General features: G+C 35.8%; 2 protein-coding genes and 1 non-coding gene across 3 annotated transcripts in view; 2 read left to right on the top strand and 1 right to left on the bottom strand.

Annotated features, from left to right (window-relative positions):
- Nucleotides 1-25,206, bottom strand: part of LOC134851326 (potassium voltage-gated channel subfamily H member 7-like) — a 415,470-nt gene that overhangs the window by 116,739 nt on the left and 273,525 nt on the right. The window lies entirely within an intron of this gene.
- On the top strand, nt 1,233-23,413 carry LOC134851154 (proteasomal ATPase-associated factor 1-like). Its single transcript, XM_063867113.1, has 4 exons — nt 1,233-1,491; nt 9,785-9,952; nt 12,635-13,074; nt 22,898-23,413. The coding sequence occupies exons 1-4, from the start codon at nt 1,233-1,235 to the stop codon at nt 23,351-23,353; spliced, it is 1,323 nt and encodes a 440-aa protein (XP_063723183.1). The 3' UTR covers nt 23,354-23,413.
- Trnal-cag (transfer RNA leucine (anticodon CAG)) lies at nt 16,667-16,748 on the top strand. The gene has a single exon. It is a non-coding gene; the product is annotated as a tRNA-Leu (tRNA).

The following is a 25,206-nucleotide window of genomic DNA, read 5'->3' as shown; positions in this document are numbered from 1 at the left end:
TGAGAACCAAACTAGCGTGAATTGCTCAAATGAGGTGTCTGCTCAAAGATTGTCGGCTTAGTTAAATGAGGTGTCTGCTCAAAGATTGTCGGCTTAGTTGCTACGCTGATGTTTTTTTTCTTGTAGTTGTGTTCTTGGTTTTTCTTTTCTTGTTTCTACATCCTTGTAGTTGAATGTGCAAATTTTGTTCATTCTAGTCTCAATTGGGACTTAAAATTGCAAAGATTTTTTATGAAATCATATTTTTTCTGCTGAACTTATGTCTGCGCAAAGATTTTTGGCTTTGTTTCCTCTTCTTAAGTTTAGTTTCGTTTCTAATTTATTACTCAAATTTTTGACATATTAGCCTTGAATGAATTTCTATCGAGACATACGAAAATTTAATTTTTGGTAGAAATGGTTTTTTCAACGTTTTCACTTTTTTCTACTTATGTTTTTTATGTGTTTGTTTAAATCGCAACTGGTGTCAAGCTCAGCTTCGCCTCTGTGTAAAAAGTACTGTGTCAGCTTTATCAGCTGACTGGTTTCTCATATTCGTGAGTGTAGATTTAAAACGAAATTCTACAAAGCCTCTGGTTTAACAGCTGGATCAAGAATCTTGTTCGTAAAAGGTAGAAATTGAACAAAAAGTACACGAGCAGTAAGCATAGTGACGGTCATGAGCGCTTACATCAAGTTCATAAGCAGACAAAAAAGTATTCGTGGATTTATTATCATCAGACCCTTTATTGATTCTTTTCACTATTTATTTCCAAGATTTTTTCCCAGATGCATTCAAAATAGCAAAAGCTTCCGACACTTAAATCTGATGTTATTGTGATTTTCAAATTTCTCCCAATAACACATTTGACTGCCTTTAGTTACGATATTGAGAAAACTACCTGTTAGAATGAGGTTTTTCATTAAAAAAAACATTCTTTGCAATTCTCAATTTTTAATTTCAAAACTCTGCACATCAGTAGAAACACTTCAGCAGTTGACTGAATCTATTGAAAAAAGTGGCAGTGTTTCAAAGTTAGCAGGGTGTTATCAGGCTGAAGAGAAGTTTTCGATGCCATTAATCACTTTATATCCGTTCTTCACTTCATTTTTGGAGCAGTTTCTGGATTGGTGATGTTGGTTCGGGTGATTTTGGCTACGAAAAATGAGTAATGGAGCAAATTTGTTGAGTCCAGTTCGTCTTACTCAACTCGATTGCAGAGGTCTTTCTGATGTAATATGTTTTCAGAGTAATGAGGAAAGATTTTGTGAAGCTTTATATTCAGTGCGACTGGCACGAAGCTCTAACAGCCGAAGGAACTTCCTGTTGGCTCACCTTCAGAAGTGGCGTGAACAAAAGAGAGGCAAAACTGAAGAAAAAAGAGGGAACTTTATTGTCGATTGAGTTTTTGGACCTCATTGAGGATTTTGTCGCCGAGCAAGACGTAGAGGTTGTTCACTTGAACCGAAGATGTTTGAAAATTGAAATTGGCCATCAATTGCAGTCTGTTGGTTAGTTTTTTGCCTAAACATTTTCTGGAAAATATCTGAGTGCTGATGAAGTTTCTTTGTATCATTACATCGTTGAAGCTTTGATGGATTACTATCACGTTCACTTGATGATTTATAAAGCAGCTACCCTTTCATTTTTCTATGCACCGCCTCTGCCATTGTTTCCCCTCCAGGGTACATTTGCATCCAGATGTGCCCATTTATTTTCTTTTTCTCATTGTTTGCTGCCTGTATTCTTGAAAAGGGCTATAAACATGCGTGGGAATTGTGTTGTGATCTAACGGACATCTATCTGCTCATAGCAGCCAACGACGACCTGCTTGTGTATGCAAATATGACTCTAAGGGCTTTACCACATTTATTTTCTACATTCAATCCTTTTCAAACTTTTTTCCGGGTTTCTCTAAATCGCGCGAGGCTCTTTGGATCTTGTTAACTATTCCCCCTCCCCTATGCATGTTTTTTTTTGACAACCATTTCTGTATAAAATATGGCTTTCATAAATGTTAACAATTAAGTGCGTTTTCATTTTCGTGCGTTTGTATTTGTATTACTCACTATTTATATAATACCCACTTAAAAATTTTAAAATAAATATATATTTTTTCTGAAAATTGTTTTAAGCTATTGAAAATGTGGCCGCCAAAATTGAATTTCTGAAAATCGAAATGGGGCAATAGTTAACAAGATCCGGCTCTCTTTTCTTCTCCCCTCCCCCCACCTCATACGAGCATTATTTTTATGGTATAACGATTGGTTATACAAGGTTGAGCATTAAAACCAAATATGTTTGTCATGGCCTAATTAGTCCGTATCTCAATTCGTGACAACTCATGACAATCGGACAATGTGAACAGTAATTTTAATTATAAAAACTTGCGGGTGTGGGAAAAGGAAAAAGAGCCTCGCTTGACAAAAAGTCATTTTCTATTGCAACTTGATTTTATTTCACACAAGTCTTAGATTGTATGATCAGCCCATTCCTTTTTATATTGAGAGGATAAAACAGGGGGATCTAGGAGTTTCTTAAGGGGGAAATGGAGTTTCAAAGATTTTGTCGACTTTTTTAAGTCAGGCAAATTGATTTTCTGAGTTATCCCAAATCACTATCGAACAGCCTATTTTGACTAGTTTTTGCGGCGCAGAGGAATGTTTGAAGAAACAGGTCAGAAAAGGCGTCATCAGGCAATGTTCGCAAAAGTTTGGACCTTCAGAATATTTTTGAGCCGATCAGTCAAAAATGAAGGTCTTAAAAGAAGCAGTACAAAAGGAACTTGAATCGGGGTATAGTTTTTCTGGAAAAAAGCATGTCTACGAGAGTAAAACTCAGATTTGAACTGGTATAATCAGATGACTCATTTACATCTTAGGACCCTAGTTACACAAGCAAAGCTTGTGTGATACTAGGAACTCTTTTTTTTCCAACATAAGTAGCAAATATTGTTTCGACGCTAATATTGCTGCGACAAAATGTGTTCATTTTGATCAACTACCAGCTATTAAGTACAGCCAATGCTAAGGATATTAACACAGATTATTATATTACAAATAGTAGTTTAACTTGTTGGTATCATGGATCTGTAGCGTACAAGTAGGAAAGGAGACCCGCAACTAAATAAGAGGGTTCGAATCTGGGCAGTTATGGATGTTTTTAAGGAACTTTTTCTTCAACTAGTTAAAATGCGTACGCTTTGGAACATTTAACCACTTCTTTGCTTTTTATAACATTTAACCGATTTTCAAGAAGAGTATCTATCGCAAGTTCTTCTACACCCTTGTTTATCTGCATACTCCCCTGGTCTTTTTTGTTTTACCTCTTTGTCTACAGCCTTCGAAAACGTCTGTGGGGGGAATATTTGACCAATCGTTTTTTCGTTTTTGTCAAAAACTAATCTACTAAATCTAAGATTTTGGTTTCATTGAATAGAACGGATTTGAAAACTTGTTTGTGGTTTCAATGGAGATTACGAGTAATAAGAAGCTCATATGCATTAATGGCACTCACAGTTATTATTACACAAAAGTAATCGTCCTCGGAAAAGTCAATTTTTTTTATTTTTTGAACGTTTTTTTTTCTAATTTTAAGAATTTTACCAAAAATACCCTCCCGTATCTGAGGTTTTGGGTTAATTTCAAAGATTGAGTCGTGGGAAGCTCTTTCGCATACGCGATTACGACCAAGTTTTTTGACAAATTATACCCCTCGGAAAAGTCAAAAATGATTTTATGACAGTTTTTTGAAACTTATTGACTTTTCTCGAGAACTACTCTGCCAAACCTGGCTTTTTCGTTCAATCGAAATAACAGGTTGGAGTTTCTCTTATGCATATGCAGCCACCACACACAAGTTTTTTACAAAAAAAGTTATCATCCTCGGAAAGTTAGTTTTTTGAGCTTTTTTTTTAGTTTTATGAATTTTACCAAAAAAATACCCTCCCATATCTGAGATTTTGGGTTCAATCCAAAGAACGGTGATCGTTTTTTGAAGTTTTTAGACTTTTCTCGAGAACTAATCTGCTAAATTTGGCTTTTTGGGTTCAATCGAAGTAATTGGTTTGATGAATCTCTTCTGCATAAGCGGGTACTCACAAATTTTTTACATAAAATGTTATCGTCCTCGGTAAAGCTTATTTTTTGATCGTTTTTTTCTTAGCTTTTTGAGTTTACCTTAGCTTAGTATATCTGAAATTTTGGGTTCAATTCAAAAAACGGGTTGTCAGAAGCTCCTTTTTTGCATATGCGACTACGCCCAAATTTTTTGACACAAAAAATTATAGACCTCGAAAAAATCGAAACTGATTTTTTTAACTTTTTTGAAACTATTTGATTTTCTCGAGAACTACTCTGCCAAACCTGGCTTTTTGGGTTCAATCGAAATAACAGGTTGTATGGAATTCTTCTGAATAAGTTTTAACGCACAAATTTGTTAAACAAAAAGCTATGATTCTTGGAGGTGTTAACTTTCTGATTTATTGACCCTTTCTTGGACTTTTCTCGACAACTATTCTGCCAAATCTGTTATCATGGGTTTAGCTGTCACAACAGGTTGTTGAAAGCTTGCGGTTATAATTTGCTCCGGCCAGTTTCCTTAAGAAAAAAGTTATGTCTTCGAACAATTGAAGGTTTTGAAACTCCTTCACTTAATTGAAGTGACCGTTTTTTGGAAAAATACCGTGCCAATTCTCAGGTTAAATGTTCAATCGTGAAAACCGATTTTTGGGTTCTTTTTTTTAACCGGCCACGACCTTTTTTTAAATTTTCAGAAAATAATGTTTTTAACCGTGTTTTAGAAACATCTGAATTCTCCTTAAAAGTAGGTATAAATGAAATTGGCCGGGTTTTTTCGGGGTTCTTGTATATCTAAGCGATTTTCCTTTTTTCGGGTTAACAACTTGTTCAACAGAATCACTTTGTATCTTTGTTCACAATGAATTCAAATTTCTATGCGTATCCGGCTCATTTAGTCTGGAGATAATAAATACGCCTGGGACGGCAACGGTTCGGGGTTCGAATCGGATCAAGACCTGTTTTTTTTTCAAACGGGAAATATTTCATCTCAAAAATATTGTCGGCTTATGATTTGTCTGCTTATGGTTTGTTGGCTTAGTTACTGCATTTTAGAATTATTTGCCGTGTGCAGTTTTTCTTGTAGTTGCTTTCTATGATTTCATTTACTCTACTAGCCTTGACTTCCTTTTTCGTTCTTTTTTTTTCGCTTAAAAAGTGTTTCAGCCTAATTGGTTTTGGCTTACCTTTCATCGGCGTACCAACTCACTTTTGGGTCATTCTAGGTAGCCATAATTTGTATGCTTTCCTCGGAATTGCACAAAGCGTTTAAAATCTCAAAATAAAATTTATGAGTAAATCTATCTATCTATTATATATTTAAATGCGGCCTTCACTATCTCGCCATGCTTAAGCTTTTGCAATGTATTTTTTTGCATGTTTAATTAGAAACTTTTTTACGTTTAGGCAAAATCATTTATTGCAATGGTTAAGAAATCTTTTTTGATTTTCCAGTTATATTTCAGATGATTTTCTTAACCTAATTTGAAATTAGCAACTCAATAATGGGATGCTGGATTTTTCCGGAGAACTCAATTTACAAAATTCGAAATTCCCAACCTTGTTTTTGTGTGCTGTCAGAGTACTCTCAATTATTGCGAATCTTGCCTCTAAATATGACAGCTCAAATCCTTGTAGTTTTGAGATGACGTGTTTTATGATTTTAAATTTTTTTTTAGAGAACTTAGATTTCAAACAATTCAAAAGAATGGAAATCCCCAACCTTGTAGTTGGTTACTTTGAGGGTACTCTCAGGATTTCAGGAGTTCCAAATTGCAAATCTTACGTTCGAATGCGACTGCTCAAATGCTCTTAGTTTCCGAGATGTGATTTTTGTTATTTCTTTTTTCATAAAATTGTTCAAAGAACGTAGATATAGATTTTTGGCAAAGTTCGAAGTTCCAATTTCTATAGTGAGGCTCTGTCAGGGTACTGCTGGAAGTTGCCAGTTTTGCCTCCAAAATATGACTGCTCAAATCTTTGTAGTTTTCGAGTTATGACGGTAAAATACTTTTTTTTTCAAAATTTGAATTTCATAAGCCTGTATTTGATGTTGTTAGGGTACTCTCGGGGGTTGCGAATCATGCCTCCAAAAATGTTTGCTCAAATTACAGAAGTTTTCGAGATATGACGTTCTTTGTGATTTTTTCACGAAGTGTTTAGAAAACGTTAATTAATTTTTTTTTCGAAATTCGAAATACCTAGCCTTGTAGTTGGGGCAGTCAGGATACTCTCGGGGATTGCGAATCTTGCCTCCAAAGTTGACTGCTCAACCCTTGATAGTTTCCTAGAGATGAGTTTTTAATGGTTTTTCAGAAAAAATTTCAGAAAACTTAAATTAGTTTTTAATTTGAAATATCTAACCTTGTAATTAGGGGCTGTCTGGGTACTCTCAGGGATTGCGAGTCTTGCCTCCGGATATGATCGCTCAACTCTGGGTCGTATCCGAGATATGTCGTTTTAAATGGTTTTTATAAAATGTTTTCTAGAAAACTTGAAGTTAGAAGTTTCTCAAAATTTGAAATTCCCATAACTATTATTAGGCACTGTAAGAGTACTCTCAGGAGTTGCAAATCTTGCGTCCAAATGCGACTGCTCAAGTGCTATTAATTTCCGAGATGTGACGTTTCTTGATTCGGTTTAAATTTTTTCAACGAACTTTGTTAAAGGATGCAGACTTTAATTCCAATATAAACGGTTTTTTATGAGTTGTTAAAAGTTTGAAGCACCGGAGGTGCGTTATACGCTAGTTTTATCTTGACAACAATTTGACTTTCGGCGCACGATAATTGTTTTTGAGTTTTCATTGAACGCCTTCAAATTTGTTTCTGGACGTTTTTTCAGCAAATTAAACATCATTCAAAACATTTATTGAAGTTTTTATTTTTGATTTTTTCGAAATAGTTTTGGTGTTCTTTGGACTAAGTGGCTCTCCTTTTCTGTCTGCTAGCTTACAATACTATTTTTGTGGTATCGTGAGTGATGCGAAGCTCCGGTTCGCCTCTGTCAAGTCTTGCACGTTCTATTGAATATTGTCTAACTTTAAGTCCCCACATATGGCTACTTTTTAGAACTGTTGTCGTACAAAAACGTCCAGTTTTTGAAGTAGATCATTTTGTCAGCCTTAGATGTCTTCAGAACTTGATATTATTTTTTTTATTATTTCAGCCAGTATACTTTCATCCAGAGGTGTTTCGATTTAGCCAAGTGTACATCAGGTATTTGTTGTCTGAATCGTTTAACCTTCATCATGAGTTTTTCTTCTTTTTGATTGTAACCGCTCAATAGGCAGGTCTTTGTATTGTCTCTTTCTGTTAGCCATGTTTCAGTTATACATATATTGGCGTGCGGAGACTGAAGACTTAGTAGAATAAGTGGTGCCATTGTTCGTAGTGAGGCTTAGGGGATCTAATATTGAAAGTTATTAAGTTTTTTGTTAGCTACGTTAGTTGAAACTAAGCTTATGCAGAATTGTGTAGCATCAATTAAGCAACTTAGTTTAGATGTCGTTGTTTTGATTATCCCGGGGAAAAAACGCTGGCTGTCGGAATTGTTTGCTTTTTCTTCAATTTGTTTTTGTGCGTCATGTGCCACCAATTCTTGGTCCAATTGATTCGTTGGTCTTTTTGTAAACAGCCTTTTCACAACAACGGGAGGAAGCGATGTTGGGTTCGCAATATTTTTGAAGAATTGATTTTATCGATGAATTTTCTGGACTAGCGATAAAATAAGTTTTCGTGTTTCGACACTATGCATTTACTCGTATCGTGTTTGCGAGTCGAGAGTGGAGGTGCAACAGGGGTTTCCTGTGTAGCAAGTTCTCAAGGAGGTAAATTCAGGTTGATTTCTTATCTAACTACGTTAACGGAGACTCTTTTCTAACCAAGTCTTTTCTTTTCTTCTCGTTCATCACTTGAAATTACTCTTATAGCCTCTTGTTGCGGTATTTTCTGGTGGGTGTAATTTGCCTTCGCTTAAAAGTTAAGAGGCCTTTTTGTCTATCTTCATTTTATAGATTTTGTCTCTGGGATACAAACATTTCTGTGTCATAATAGGATTACCTGCACGATTAAACATACCTTTGAGCCAACTGCGTCGCCGCTAGATGCCATGAGCTTCATGTTTAACAAATTTTCTTATGATTTGGTAGTGCCGTGGTGGTCCCAGTGAGTGGGAAGCTGCAGCATTTGACGGATTGATGTTTATCTGGGCTAGAAGGCTAGAATAATCGTCAATGGTTCTCCACTCCTTTCTACCTTGCTGAAAATCAAACATAACATTCGCGGAGCGATAACTCTTTCATCTCATCTCAAATATTTCATTCGCGCTGGCCACTATTTGATTTAGCATCAAAATGTTAATTTTCGTTAAAGCTTTGATTTGCCTTCCTGGTAGCATAACTGTATCGATGTTTCCTCAATATTTCAGGATCTTCATCTCAAATTGTTTTTATAAATGTGAACGTAAGTTTGCAATAGTATCCTTCATATCAACATCAGAGTCAACGCTTGATACTTGTATTTTGACTATCTTGTTTGATAACTTTCTTGTATGCTTTTTTAGCGAGTTGGATTTTTACAGGAACCAGTTTTTCTCAATCCAAACGCTTTTTTCCCCTCATGCATGGAATCATGAATGAAATATGTATGATATATAAAATAGTAGGATAGCTTTTGGTTACACCTGTGGAATCTGATTGTACGGTGCCATTTTTCCAATACTATGGACTCATTCGATTCAAATCTCTCAAATATATGTGATGAGCCCGGCAGCTGTGGCATAGTTGTGGAACCTTCAAATTTATCTGGAGAATGGGCTTCAATCTCATTGTTTTTAAGTGTTCTTCAACGACATCAATTTCAATTGGTTAGGTCCAGTGTTCTGCTCTGGTTTTTTTTTTCTTGACTTGCAACGAGCTTCTATTGCTGAAAAATATTTGTAAATAAATAAATCTTATTGTTTGCTGTCTTTGAGTTTCATGTCACTTTTTTAACTGGGTGGTTTAGCTTTGCTTAATAAGTTTGCGAGTGCCTTTATGTCTTGTAATCGGTAACGAGACTTTTTCCCGTAAACAACATTTCTCACATTCCTTTTTTCGAACCTTAGCAACTTCCAGGGTTCTCCCCCCCCCCCCCTGATGTTTATAATTTGAGGTCGCCATTGCATCCAATGGACTACGGTTCGAATGCCGGTCAAACCTTGTTTTTTCTTTACTCTGTATTACTAAAAGTTTCTGGGAGAATTTGAATTGTCGGGCTTTTATTTATGCCGCGTATGTCTGCTTATTTTTATGGAGTGGTTTTCACATCGCGGATTTTTCTTGTACTTTAAGCTGTTTTGTTTGCAGTTGCAAGCGCTGGTGATGTAACCCTGTGTTTTGCAAATTAACTAACGCTGACTTAGTTTATTTTCCTTTTTTTTCACTTAAAAGTTATATTCGGCCTAAAATACTTTCAGCGGATGTGTTCTCGGCTTAGACAAATTTTTGTATAGCGTTTGATGAGCAAAAATTGAGGGTTGTTTGTAATAAAACTAATTCAGGTCGGCTGTGGAGTAAAATAGCGTTTTTTTTTAAATTTATAGTTTCATTGAAATAATTTTTCTTCGATTTAGTTATTTCAATCTCATTTTCTGCTCCAAAAGTATCGCAAAAGATGCAGAGCTCCGCTTTGGCCTCTGCATAAGTGTAGCTTACTTCATACATGTTAGGTCAAATGATCTGTTATAGTGTTTGAGGCCCCTTCGAAGGAGTTCTCCCATTTGCACTGTGGTAGAAAGATAGACTGTCTGGCAGTGACTGATGCCCTGGGTGCCTCCTCCTCCTCTTCAGCAGTTGATGATCACGTGGTTCTGCTGTGGAATGTGGAGACGGGAGAAGTGAGGCGCAGATTGGAAGGCCAGTACTTTAGATAACTTTTACTAATGGAATATATTTTCCACTTTCCTCCCCACATTTCAAATTTTCGAAAAGAGCAGAAAATATTGTAACTGTTACAGAGTAGCCGTGATAACCTTAACTAAGCAGACTCGAAAACTTAACTAAGTGTTTATGAGTTAAGTCAGTGTTATAGTTTTAATTTGCAGTTCTCATTCAAATTGGTTTGGGGAAGTTCGTGATTATGACTTGGAAGTCCGAATAAAGTAACGCGCAAAAAGTCGAAATTTTTTAAATTTTCTTCATTAACCGTTATAACCTTGACCGCAGCCTCGAAGCCAGATCAATTGCTACATGCTTCGAAAAGCGAAGTAAGTTGGTTTTTCAATGGTTTATGCTCTTTTACTTTAACGTAAAGTCAGCTTGGCGAATGAAAAGGAGACGGGTCGGATCTAGACAGTCAACTTAATAACGTGCAAAACAAACGAAATGAAGGCTTTTTGGTGGGTAATGGAACGAAATATACATTAAACAATTAATTGTTTCACACCAAGTTTGTCCTCAAATCGAACAAAAATAAGATTAGCTGCTGTAATAAAAAGTGTTTCAACATTCGGCTGATAATTTATCTATCTATTATCTATCTAACTATCTATCTTTCTGTCTATATATCTATCTATCTATCTATCTATCTATCTATCTATCTATCTATCTATCTATGTATCTATCTATCTATCTATCTATGTATCTATCTATGTATCTATCTATCTATCTATCTATCTATCTATCTATTATATATTTAAATGCAGGCTTCACTTTCTCGCCATGTTTAAGTTTTTTCAACGTATCATTTTTGCATGTTTAACGAAAGGATTTTTTCACGTTTAAGCTATATCGTACATTGCAATTTTTTTCGATTTTCTAGTTTGAATTAAAGGATTATTTCATCAATTTTGAAATAAGCAAAACAATAGTGGGATGCTATCAGGGTTTTCCCAGGGACTGCGAAGTTTGCCTCCAGTTTTGAACAACCAAATCCTTAGTTGACGAGATACGACATTTTTTTTTGATTTTTCATAAAGCTCAAATATAAAAATCACAATTAATGAAACTCTCAAACCTGTAGTTGGGTGCTGTAAGGGTACTTTCAGGGGTTGCCACTTTCAGGGGTTGCCTTAAAATGTGCTGCTAAAATAGTTTTTGAGATATGACGTGTTTTATGATTTCTTTTTAATTATTAAGAAAACTTAGTTATAAGGACTTAAAAAATTTGAAAAACCAATCCTTGTAGTTGCGTACTGCGAGGCTGCTCTCGCGACTTCCAGTTTGCAAATTTTGCGTCCAAATGCGACTGATCAAATGCTCTTAAGTTCCGAGATGCGACATTTGTTATGTCTTTTTTCAATCGTTCAAAGAACTTAGATATGAAAAGTTTAACAAAACTTGACGTTCACATCTCTATAGTTAACCCAAGCCCTCCAAATATGAATGCTCAAATTTTTTTAGTTTTCGAGATATACCGTTCTTTATAATTTTTTTCAAAAAATTATCAGAAATCATAAATTTAATTTTTTTCTTGAAATTTTGGAAATCACAACCCTATAGGTGGGGGCTGTCAGAGTACTCTCAGAGGTTGGAAGTCTTGCCTTCAAATATGTTTTCCCAAATCTTTCTTGTTTTCCAGATATGGCCTTGATTGTGATTTTTTCAAAAATTTTACCGAAAGCTTTTTTTTTCAAGTTTGAAGTTCCTAACCTTGTAGCTGGGGGCTGTCAGAGTTTTCGCAGGTGTTGCGAATCTGGCCTCTAAGTATGACTGCTTAAGTCTATGTGTTTTTCGAGATACGAAGTTTTATGGGTTTTCAAAAAAGTTAGTAGTGTACTATGCGAGTACTCTCGGGATTGCAAATCTTGTGTTCTAATATGACTGCTCACTTCCCTTTAGTTGCCGAGAGGTGACTTTTTTATGCCATTTTAAAGTTTTTCCAAGAACTAAGATAAAAAAAACTTACCAGAATTTAATGGTTTTTCGATATTTGAATTAAGAAAAAAACTTGATTAAAAAAATTACAAATTTTGAAATTACCAACCTTGTCACTGGGTGCTGTCAGAGTTCACTCAAAGGATTTCCAATATATGCGGATTTTATGAGTTGTTAAAAATTCGGAGCACCGGAGGTGCGTCACACGCTAGTTTTCTTCTAATTGGGTTCTTTGCTTCTGCCCTGTTTGCTTTTCTGTCTCCCATAATTACCTTTTAAGTTCACTGTCTGGATCAGTCCCGTCTTAGTCATTCACCGTCAAGTGACAAGGTTTGGCTCTTTCTCCCACCCTCAAACCACCCCCCCCCCCCCCCAACCGCTCCCCCCTCACACACACATACACCTAACACAAGCATCGCTTTCATGGTGTAACGAGTGGTTTTACAAGGTTGAGTATGAAGACCATATATGTTTGTTATGGCCTAATTAGTCCTTATGCCAAATAACAAACCGACAATCCTTTTATAACAATCCGACAGTTTGAACAGAAAAAATTACTCTAAAAACTTTGCAGGTGGGGAAAAGGAAACGAGCCAGAGGTTTAATTGTAAAAGATGGAGGTTATAAGACTGGAATTGCTGTTTATTCTTTCTCAACGTCGGCTCAGAACTTGTGGTGAAATTGTTTTAGAAAAGATTTAAAATGTGCTCTATTTTCAGTTAGGTCACCCATTTGACATAAACGCCCTCGCCTTCTTCCCCTCCGGCATAGTGCTCCTGTCCGCTTCTCTGGACCTCAGGATCTGGTCATGCGAAACGGGAAAGTGTGCGAGGAGCCTCCAAGGTCACAAGCGACCAGTGGAAGATGTCGCAATTGTGGGACGGGGTAAAAATGTGGCTTCCGTTGCCACAGACGGCTTTCTGAATCTTTGGAGCTGTGGCGGTGGAAACGTGATCAAAAAGAAGAATATTCAAAGTGGAATAATTTGTATCGATGTTATTGGAGTTGATGACTCGGATATTTTATTAATTTTGAATGGCTTAAGCGAAGTGGAGAAAGAGGAAGAAAGTGAAACGCGTGGTAAGATGGTCATCATAGCAACGGAAGATAACAGACTGGTTTTGTTCCACTTGCTGTCCAATTGTGAACTTGCATCTGTGAAGGTATGTTTAGATTTCAAGGTTTTCCCCCTTAGCTGGCAGTCACGGCATATTTATACGGTAATATAGCGTGGTACACTAAGTAAGGTACAGCATAATCCACAATCCCGAAAGGGTTATGTTAAAGTGCCAATCACAAATTGTTCTGGAAATTCAAAGAGCTTTAAGCGCATCAATTGTTTCTTTGGAATTCAAAATCTGTTTACTTGCGTTCATTGAATCTTCTGCAACTGTCTGTTGGCAATGTCTGGGGAGCCTATAGTCTTTGGATGGGCAGTTTTAAACATCGTACCGATCAATTTCGTCTGAAAAGCGTAAAGGTAAAGAGTAAGCGACGATAACGCTTAAATTGCAGGGTCTTTTTACTTATTTCTCCTAAGTTTTGTAAACAATTGGGTCTGATTTTTAAATACTTATGTTCTCATTTTCTTATTAAACCGAACGTGCGGTGCGTGTGTTTTTGAAAAATGATATGTTGGTCGAATTGTTTTGCCTTCTGAACCATTTTTTTTTTACTTTCAGCACCATCTAAAAAATTATTTTTTCACAGTTTCAAGTCGATTTAGAAAAAAGCCGAATCGGTCAAAAATAGAGAATATTTTATTAATCATTCAATTTTATTTCAAATTAACTGCAAAGTTTTACCCAGACAAGAAAAAAATCTAAAAAGTAGCTCTAGGAAAAAAATTGACCACCTTCACTTTGCTCAAAATTCGGCCTTGTTAGAAATCGGCTAAGAATAAAACTCCACTACTTAAGAATCTCCACTATGGTGTAAACTAAAGAGTCTCCACCCCTATAAATAACAACAGTAAATAAGCACTAGAGCTTGTATTGAGAATTCGATTTTTGCTGCCTCTTGATTGGTAGAAAATTTGACTAACTCAATCTAATTTAGCAATCTCCCCCTTCTTGAAAGGGGCAGATTGTTAAGTAGATTTGATTAAAATGATCGCATTTGTAATAATCAAGCCAATTAGCTGCGTTGTCTACATTTATACATTGATTTTTACGAAATCGCTAGACCAAGAATTTTGGGCGGAATAAGTAAAAAGACACAAAACAAGGATAAGAATCATCAATACTGCCAATGAGATGAATAAATTATTCATAAGTTGAGTAATTTTATCACGTTTTTGTTTTTGAACTTAAAAAAAACTGGATTAAATTGGTCTACTTGGTACAACTGTCATAGAGGGGTGCCAAGACACTAACCGGGTCCCTTATGTAAATAAAGTGCCTCAAAATTTATCATTTTTTGATCCTGTAATTTCAACTGAAGTATGCAATAAGTTAGCGCAAATGAGGCAGGTTAATTACGCTTGAGAAAAAGTTTTGAAACGACCGACCGGCAAATATTGATGCTTGAATTCTAAGCTTGAATTTTTGAGGGGCTCGGCAAATGAGCGTGCTTGGTTTTTAAGGTGAATTCTTGCTGTTCCTCCAAATAATCCACTGCTCTGCAATTTCCAAATGTACATTGCAATTTAATGAGACCGTTCTCAAGTTGTTTTTTTTCACGACATGTGTAACCGTCAAGATAAAGATGCTTTTTTCCGCGTTCGGATAATACGAATTCCTTTTTACGTCAACTTGCTAAAAGTGAATCATTGAGAATGATTCACATGTAATCAACCAGTTGTTCAATTTAGTTACTAATGAAGAATAATCAATGTTAGTTGTGTAAATGGACCATCTAACTGCAAAAATTAGGCGTTGAACGCGGTACTGGTTTCTGGTTGGACAGTATTTTAATCGCAATTAGTTTATCTTTTTAAGTTTAAGTTTCAAATTACTTTCAATCAACTACCCAAATTACCTGAGAGGTGGTTGCACTCTACCCCGTCTAAGGCTTGATAAGAATATCAGCGTTAACTGTGTGGCCAGTACGTGGTAGGGGTGGTTATCCTTTTTGACAGCCTGTAAAATTCCCAATTTCTTGTTTGCTTTCCTGTAACTTGGTTAGCTTTTAAGTATTGTGCAGTTTTTTGTTGAGTTTGATTTTTGCTTAGCTACTATTTTAATTTTGGAAACAATGAGTTGCATAAAGTTTTATTATGTTTAGGTACTTTTGGTTCTGTTAATTTTATTTGTTTTGTGCATTTGAAAGGAATTAATTATAAGTCGTCCAATGACCGAATTGTCTGATCCTCATTTACATCAGGGGCGGATTAAGGGGGGGGGGGGGGGGGGGACCCCCCTCAGGGATTCGACCTCCTGCCGACCCAAAGGGTCCCCCTTTGATACTTTTTAAGAAATCCATTTTTGGCCGACCGACTCTAAAAAATTTCTAAAGGCGCCAATATACTAATTTTGAGGGGGGACCACGCGCCGAAAAAACGCAATTTTTCGTTCAAAATTTTCCAAAAAGTGCCTAAAACGCCTTTTTTGGCCTGTTTTTTCAAAATTTTGCCTGAGGCGCAAAAAGTTTGGCCGAAACTGGGACAAAACCGTGCTTTGGGAGAGCTCGAAAAATCTATTTGATCGACCTAAAAAAAAGGTCAAATTTTTCAAAAATCCGCCCCCCGCACTCGAGAAAATCCTAGATCCGCCCCTGATTTACGTATATAACATATATATCTTTGACAAAAAATTTGATAGAATCCTTTATTGATAATTTCGTCCACGATCTTTACATTCTAGAGACATTTATTTACATACGAAAAAAATCAGGAAACCACTGTTCGACGATCGCCAAAAACACAGTAAATGTGAACAAAGTACGGTAAACGTGTAAAGTGAGGTGCACAGAGCATATTTGAAGTTGTCTCCTATTTTGCGATCTAAATTGATGCCAAGGTTGTCCTTGAGCTATAATTGTTCTGATAAAATAATTATATATATTTTTCCTTTGTCTAAAATAAAAAATTGTATTTTTTGTATTGCCACTATATTTCAATACAATATATTTCTTTACAGCCCTGAACCTTATTATTATGTATTTAATAACACTAAATTAAACATAAGTTTGGTTCCTCATCTCGATTCTGATTGGATACTATAGTATTTGTCTGTCTACTGACGATTATGAATACGCGGTTGTCTAAATACAGACCGCGCTCCAATATTGACAATCTAATACTCGTTGTACCGATAGCCTGGTTTTAGGTGGTACTACGTACAGTACTACTACATTGCCAACACGAGAAATTCCTGCGATTTTGAATGTTAGGCTTTTTATGCGGTAATTATGCCGGATTATGAGCCGCGGGGTGGTGTCTGGCAAATAAAACGACAGGACATTCAGACGACAACCGTTTTGATGGGACCTTAAGACGACTGACTATACATGCAATTCTCCACTCCACATTGTATTTCTGAGATATAGATTTTGCTCAAATTCCAACAATTCAGTTTACAAGTTTTAACGCTCATTTTTCGTCTAAATGTCTTGTCGTTTTAATGTCCTGTCGTCTGATTTACCTGGCACCATGCGCCGCAGACTTATGCCAAGTCTGGGCCCCCCTCTCCTCTTAGACGATTCTGTCCAAGAATTGTTAATCAATCAAAATTATACACCATTTTAACATGCTAAACAGTCGTTGCTTTGTCAACAATGTTGGATTCTATAGTCGTTGTTCTGTGTTGTAAGTAAGGCAGGATGGCCGAGCGGTCTAAGGCGCTGCGTTCAGGTCGCAGTATCTTCGGATGCGTGGGTTCGAATCCCACTCCTGTCAGAAGTTTTGTTAATGCATAGTAACGTGATTCTCTTTCTTACAGCCCCGGCAAATAAACAAGTTGTGACTCTTTTCCAGTTTCCCCCTTTCAAAATACCGAGTTTTATGTTTGTTTTACATGTTATTACGGCTAAATGCGTGATGTTACGCTGTAAAGTATGAAGAACAAATCTGTTCAGAATTGTCGATTTGTTCACCACGCCAAATTTCATTGCATTGTGACAATGTTAAATAGATTTTTCAGTATTCAATTTGAAAGGGGGGGGACTGGAAAAGAGCCCAAATCTGTTCACAGTTGTCGATTTGTTCACCACGCCAAATTTCATTGCATTATGACAACGTTAAATAAGCTTTTCAAAATTGAATTTGAAAGGGGGGAACTGGAAAAGGGGTCTAGGGCAATAAGCCGACGGGACTTCAAGCCGAAGGGACTTCAAGCCGAAATTAAAACTTTACAAGCACCTCAAAACACTATTTTATCATCTGTAAAACGTTATTTTTCAAAAAAAAATTTGGCAAGTTTAGTCCATAATAAACGTTATTCATGACAATGCACCACTTGTGATTGGCATCCGTTAATAACATCAGCCGGTTTTTGAAATGCATAAATTATAAACATGAAAAATGCCTTCAACCATGTTTTACTTTTCAATTTTCCGAAACATCATTTGGAGGCTTAAATTTTATGAAAACGCCAATAACTTGTGAAGAAAGATCTTGAACTTCAGAAATTCTTCAAAAAAGTTTTCAAATTAATCATATTTCACGAGTTTATAAGGAACTATTCGGCTTGAAGTCCCTAATTTTACGATTCGGCTAGAAGTCCCGTCGGCTTGATGTCCGGCACCCCTGGAAAAGAGCCCAGTTTGTGGTACAAATATGATACATTTTTAGATGTTTCCCCGAAGAAAAAAAGGTGCGAGTATGACAGTTGGGTGGGTTACTTAGTTTTAAATGGGTCTCTTCCAGTTTCCCCGCTTATTTTGAAAAACTTATTTAAATTGAAATAAGTTGAAGCGAGCATTTTTTTAAAACTCTTTTCCACTTTCCCCCACATTTCAGTTTTCCCTGTTCTTAGTTGTCTTATGATTGTGTGATGTCACGATGAAATGTATGAAGAATAAATGTGTTCACAATCGTTAAGTAGTTCACCCTGCAAATTTTGATTACATTGTGTCAACGAACGTTATAATAATTTTTTAAAATTGAAATTCAAGGGGGTGTTTGAAAAAGCGCAAACTTTTCGATACTGAAGTCTATAATTGACACCATCAAAGCAAGAAATTGAATTTTTGAGGCACTCTGCTTAAAGTAGGAACCCGTTTAGTTTCTGGGGACCTCTATCACTTTTATACCGAAAAGTGAAAAATTCATTTTTTTGTGCTTAAAAATCTTGGAAAACAGGCTGAGCATTAGCTTAGCTTGGCTTAATTGTGTTTTTGAAAATTTCTCGGCACCAAATTCATACTTATTTATTCACAGAACCAACTATCATGCTTGCACCGCGAGCTTTTTTACACTGCGTGCGTAGTGTAATAGTACGACTTCTATGTCAACCTTCTAAGTAGCTAGTATTGGTGCCACTTTTGTTGGCACCTGTAAGTCTTTTTGATAGCATGTGCTTTGACATTCGATTAGTAATAAATTAACAAAATTGATGCCTTTTTAATTCATCAGATGAACTGAGAAATGCTATCTGTTTCAAACGACAGTGTAATAATTAAAAAATCGATTTCAGAAAATTCAAACTCAATATATCTCGCAATTGTTTTTGAAATGCCTAATTTGTACATAACGTCCCAATTGTTTACGTGCAACGTTGTTGTAGATGTCTTAAGTTTGTTATTTTCAAAATTCGGTCTCTTTGTAATTAGTACCATTTGCAATTTATTAGTATATATAGATGTTTTAATTGTGGCTAGTGTTAGTGCATTGTCAAGGGTCCGTGTTTAGATGCGAGGACATGGAATACGAAGTCTCCGCGTCGTAGTAATCGATTCCACCTCAGCAAAATTTTTGTACTATTCAAGGCTTATTTTTTCCTATTTCTCTTTTAGAGCTGCTTTTATGTCGTTTTCTTACTAGTGTTACAAAGTTCAGTCTCTTAAATAGATTGTGATGATTTTTCTAAAGTTCAGTTTATTTCCTTTGTTGACAGGTGGGCAAACTCCACTATCGAACAGCAAAAAGGCAACGGTTGAAAAATGTAATCGACTTCTAATTTCGAAAGTGGAATTTAATTGGCAGATTTCACAGCGGAATAAAAGTTTATCTATTGATTCAGTTTTCTCAAATCGGGTTAGTTTAATCAAAAATACCAATCGTAAATTGTTTTTAATTTCAAAGAGCCTTAATGCCATCTCTTTTTTATTTTGAAGTTCGAAAATTGAAGTTTTTCGAAAAAAAAATCGATTTCAAAAATTATCTCCTGCCTAAGGTATCTACCAAAAAATCTTAAGCCTCTAAGTAAAACAGCAAATAAGCACTGGAGTTTAGTTATGAGAATTCTAATTTAACTGCATTCTGAATGGTCGAAAAAATGACTCTTTTAATCTGCTTAACATTCTCTCCCCCTTTCATGTTGGTAGAAGTATGATACAGTAGTAAACCTAACTATACAAAATTAATCGCAAAGTTAGGTTTGTACTCTCTACAGGCCTAGTTTCAAGGACCATTTTGGACAACATTCAATTTTTTTTTTTGAAATTCCGTGTTTTTTCTCGTTACTTGCGTTCATTGACCCTTTTCCAAATGATCAAAATGCGCGATCGATTTTTAATTTCGAACGTCCATTTGAATTCCCAGCGGAAGAAACTTTCCGTATTGATCCACTTTTCTCAAATTGAAATAATTTTTATCAAAAACGGCCAGTCATAAATTGTTTTTGAAGTTCAATGAGCTTCAAAGTCAAATTTTTCCGAGCTTTGTTTTTCAAATTTAACTTTCGAGCTTCAAATAAAAAATATATGCCCTCAACTCTGGTTGATTTTCAAAAAAAATAATAATCACTGAAAGTTTTTGGATATAATTAACCCAATATGAATTAAATCTGAAGTAATTTCGTCTTATTTTGCTAACTATTATTGTTCCGACTTTCATAACGAATGTAGAGGAATAATTGTGCTCGGGGTGGTTTTTTTATTCAGACAAATTTCGACTTCTTAACTAGCCATTTTTAACAGAAACTTTTAAATATCACTCAAGAGGTTTTGTTGTCCTGAGCTTAAATTTGAATTGATACTTCGCCTTTGAGCATTTTCCGTAAAGTTACGGGGGTTTAAAGATTGCGATGTTGGCCAATTTCGGACAACTAATGCGCGATATAAATCGCGCTATTAACGTGTAAGTGAAGATTTCATCCGTCTTAGAAATCGTTCCAAATTGGTTAAAGGAAGTTTGTAGAACATTACTAGGAGCGAAGTCTATCACTTTGTACTTTGAATTGCGTGTGGAGGGTTAAGTTTTTACAGAAATTTTCAAATTTAAAAAAACCGTCTTTTTTATTACATTCGACTTTTTTTTATTATTACTGCTCCATAGACTCAAAAAGTCAGTCGGAACATTCAGGGCTTCGCCCTGATACGAGCAATTTTATTGATTTTTATGCCAAGTTTTCTGCTGGATCAACGAAATCACTGGCTTTTTATTCTGAATTGCTTCATGGTTGTTTGTTTGATTGCTACTGTTACATCTCTACTTCGAAAAGTGACAAGCGCTATGCGACTTCTGAAAAGATTTTTTCTGTTTAATCTCGACAAACACAAGATACTCAACACGAAATAAAACAGAAAACTTTTTGAACAATTTTTGGGGCCCTCAGAAATGGCAAAAAGTTGCGTTATATCCAGCTGAGAACGAGATGTTTTCATCGGCAACATCGAGAAATATGATACTCAACAAAAACTTTTAAGCAAGACTCTACTTCCATCGGAAGCGTTACATGTAACACTTATCGACGGCAATGAAATCAGTAATTATTTGAAAAAGACCAATCATTCCAAGCCCCCGAAATTTTTGTAGATAGTCATAGCAATAGATATTAGTATGTCAAAACAGAACCCACACTGAACACAGAGAGAGGGAATACATGCCTGCTTAAGCGGAAAATGATTTGGCGTTAATTAAGCCTACTTTTTTACTGTGCATTAAAATTTTTCCTGTCAAGTGAGGTCTAACGGGAGTGCTTAGACGTCATTTTTTATCTGATCTGTTTATTTAACCATTTCACTTATTTTAACAGTTATTCCATACTTCTTTGAAGTGTTTCAGTGCTAGATTTAGAGGTTTTTATCAGTTGCTTTTCTCATTGGTTTCGGAATTCTTCTTGTCGCAATTGCAACCATTTTTCTTGGTGGGTCACGTCTTAAGCTGCATCTAACTACCGAGTTTTTTTCCGATTCTGTTACTGAGGGTTTGTTTCTCAAGCTCAGCTCTCATTTTTGATTTCCTGCTGCTTTAGTACGATCGACAAAATTCTCTATCTCTGTATGTCTATATTTGCAATACCGGTGTAATTGTTCTTCAATGTCCTAATTACCTCGTGTTTGTGATTTCTGAGGTTTGATCTTTTTGATTTTGTTAGCTTCTTCCGTGCGGTGTTGCTTGTCTCTAGCACATTTGACGTCCTAACCATAGATAGGTTACGTAGCGGTATTCAGACGACCGCGTATTCATACTCTTCAGTAAGCATACAAATACTGTTTTAACCAATCAGAATCGAGACATGGAAGAAATAAATCAATAAAAAAAATATTTATTTCGTAAGTTTGTTTTCTTACCTTGATTCTGATTGGTTATTACAGTAACTTCGCCTCTGTGTAAAAGGAATGAAAACTCCAGTATCGAACAGCGGTCACGAAAAATATGATTTGATTTCTAGTTTCGAAATGTAATTTTATAATCAGATTTCCCAGCGAAATAAAATTTATACATATTGATCTAGTTTTGTCAAATGAGTTTTTTTTTCGAAGAAGTTGCTATCATAAATTCGTCTGGAAAATCAAAAATGAGTTATGGCCAAAAAAATAGGTCATTTTTGTTTCTGTTTTCTTGCGTTCATTGACTCTTTTTCAACTGTGTCAGTTATATTTGTTATTTTACTAGCATTGACTTAGTATATTTCTTTTCTTCGATTTTAAAAACTTCTGAGTCGTTTCGGCTTTGTTTTTTTTTCTTTTTTTCCCTTTTTTACGCTTGATAGGTTTGTCTATAATAAATCGGCCTCATGTCCTCATATTGCGTCTTTTGACTAGCGATTTTTCTATGCGCGTGTGTATGTTTTATGCGCGTGTGTATGTTTCACTCTTTTCCAACTGTCTGTTGACTATTTTCAAGAGTAATAAACGTAGTGAGTACTCATATATAGGTCTTTCTGATTTTTTGCAGTAAAAAGTCTAAAATTTATTCACGCTCAATTTTGATTTTTCGCGGTTTCGAATTGTATTTTTTTTTCAAGTTCAGAGCATTTCTTTTGTTAAAATGAAGGCCAACTCCGCTATCGAACAACAAAATTGTAAAGGTCACGAAAAACGTGATCGGCTTTTAATTTCGAAAATGGAATTTAATTATCAGATTTCCCATCGAAACAAAAGTTTTACTTATCGATCAAGTTCTTAAATTGGGTTAATTTTAACAAAAAAGTGTCCATCTTGAATTCTTTTACAAATTCAAAGAGCTTTGAGGCCATTTTTTTCTCGACATTCAAACGAAACAAATCGGTTTTTTTTTCAGTTTCCTTGCATTGATTACTTTTTTCCAACTGCCAGTTGGCTCTGATTTTTGTAGCTAATTCCTTTAACCAGAAGTTTTTGATTTTCTTTGTTCCATCGGAATGCGGCTCTGTTTGTACGCACTCGCTGGACTAGCAAAAAAGTTTGAAATTATAAAAATGTAAAATATATCAACTAGCATGTTTTATAGCTTTATTTTGGTGTCCAGTCTACGAGCATCCCACTTTGACCTTGTAGCGGTCTAGCAGCGTATAAATGAATCGTATTGGAGGAGAATGTTAAGGCTGAGGACTGTGTATTTTTCAAACAGCAAAATTGGGCCAACGTGTTTCCAAGTGGAGACAGTACGCCAAGAGTATAATTTATGCGCTTTTCGGTTTCCAATTTGCACCCCAGCCTCACTTGTTATTTTTGCTCTAGGTGGGAACAGAAAACGACAGAATCTCCTGCTGTCGCTTTGCGTCATCTTCCATTGTTATCTGTGCATTCACAAACGGAATGGCTGAGTCGCACAATATCTCTGCCAATTCACACAAACATCAGAGCTCACTCCCACTAAACTTGGAGCACAAGTTAACCATGAATATTTCGCAAGGCAGCTCAATAGGCTCAATTGGCATGATCGGCAGTTTCCTTTTCTTCGCTGCTAAAGATGGCTCTGTCACGGGGATAGACGTAACTTCATTGTCAATTTTGTCTGAGCTTGGCAATGGAAATGAGCCGGCCGAACTTGAACGTGCAGAGAAGTTGACAGTTCGTGAGCTGACTGGCTCGGATTGCGACGCAGTGTATAAGGTGTGTTCGAATGCGAAACACATATTCACCTGTTGTCGAGACGGAAAGATTAGAATTTACAATAAAAATGGCTATGTTTAATTTTGTTTCTGCTATTGTAAAAATGTCATTGACGTTAGAAAATAAGATTTGATGATTGAACTTTTAGCACGAGAATACAAAGCCTCAGTTTGACAAAATTGATTTGCCTAACTCTCGTGAAAACATAAAAAATAAAGGTTTACGCATGATAGTTTAATATTGACGAATCTTGCATTTTTGAACTTGTGGTGGGACCCAAATAAAAATGGTGGGACCCAACTATCCTACATGTACATACGAAAAAGAAATTATTTTAAAAATAGTAAAATCTTTCTGAAAGGTTTTGACCCTTTTTGCATTCGAAGTTAAAAAACATCTTTTCCTTAAATGGCTCAAAAAGTGTGCTAGCAGGCTTACAAAAGCTTATTTGTGCCTAATTTCAGCCGTGGAAACATTTTTACTGAAACTTACATTTTGCCTATTTTACTATGGCCGTCGAATATGCCTAAGTTCTAGTTTTTGTTCAGATATTTTGATCACATCACGAAGAAAAAACGTCGCTAATTTGAAAAACAGTTGAGTGAAGTTTTTGTAATATCGTTCTTGGTTGATTAACTTTTTATCAATTGATGTTCACGCGTTCATATAAACCTTGGCAGCCTGAAGTAGTTATAAAGCTTTCAGATATCGGTATTCACAACACCATACCAACCACAAGTTATTAAATCACTCTAATGAAAGTAGAAAAAAATACTTCATACAAACATTGAAAAGTTACTGTAGCCCCCTGACGTAATCAGTTTGTAAGTGCATGGTTTAAGCTTAAGATGAACTTTTCAATTCAGTTGCACGTTGCTCAAAGTAAATTATGAAACGTTATTTTTTGAGAGTTTGTCTGAAAAATCAAGTGCGTTAAATGACATCTAAGCATTATTGATTTTTGTTGGCGACTTAACGAAACGAAACTAAACTATAGTTTTGTTTGAGCTTTTCTCCAATTTGTTACTAATCTAATTTTAGTGTGTTCGTTGTTTTGTTCATAATAGTAAAATGCAGCGACACCTGCTAGCCTTTCATTATTCCGGTCTCCTATTTTACTGCACAGCTTAAAATAGACGTTGTTTCATATCTTTCCTTCATTCAGAAATACTTCAAATTACCATTGTATTTTGAAAAAATATATAACTTGAAAATCTTGGCGTCAAAAAGGCGCACAGTAAATTAATCATGTTTGCTCTCTTAACATGGACTATTCACCTCTACATGTCACACACTTCCAAATTTCATCAAAATTAAATTAGAATTAATGGTTTTTTATACATCTGCTGTGAAAGAAAAGAACTGGTTTTCTGGAACTGTTAATTGAGCTGGGTGATTTAAAAAGAATTTGATATGGAAGTGAAGATTGTTTCTCCGAAATTATCCACAAATGAAAATCTGTTTGAACAATTGATTCTTTCTCGAGTTGCGTTTCTGGATTTTGTGGAACCGAGCGAAGTTCCGGACAGGCCCATCGCCAAAGTATGTTACTACATACACTGCATCAATACATGCATACCTTCGATACAGTTAGACCTTGGTTCAGATACTAGAAAACTAACCGAGTTTTCCGACTGGAAGGCTTACAAAAGGTACGATTCATTCGAGAGTCGAACTCATTTGCTAGAGGTTCTGAACTGTTTGAACCCGAAAGGTTTCCTGAGTAAAAGGGTTTTCAACGAGACTACATACGAGCTGATACGAAGCAGTCAAATCAAATTCGTTTCTCTGAAAAGTGTCCAAAATCTGGTCTCGCAGTCCGAAGAGCTACCAAACTACATATACGTCAAAGGTCAGGAATATGATGTCGTCAATCTGGCGTTTTTCAACTGTGATTGGTTGAAGGAGTTCTACCATAAGCCAATTGAAATACT

Source organism: Symsagittifera roscoffensis, chromosome 7, assembly GCF_963678635.1.
Source record: "Symsagittifera roscoffensis chromosome 7, txSymRosc1.1, whole genome shotgun sequence".
NCBI classification, from domain to species: domain Eukaryota; kingdom Metazoa; phylum Xenacoelomorpha; order Acoela; family Convolutidae; genus Symsagittifera; species Symsagittifera roscoffensis.
Note: the sequence above shows the minus strand (reverse complement) of the source record. Positions and strands in the feature narration are given on the sequence as shown.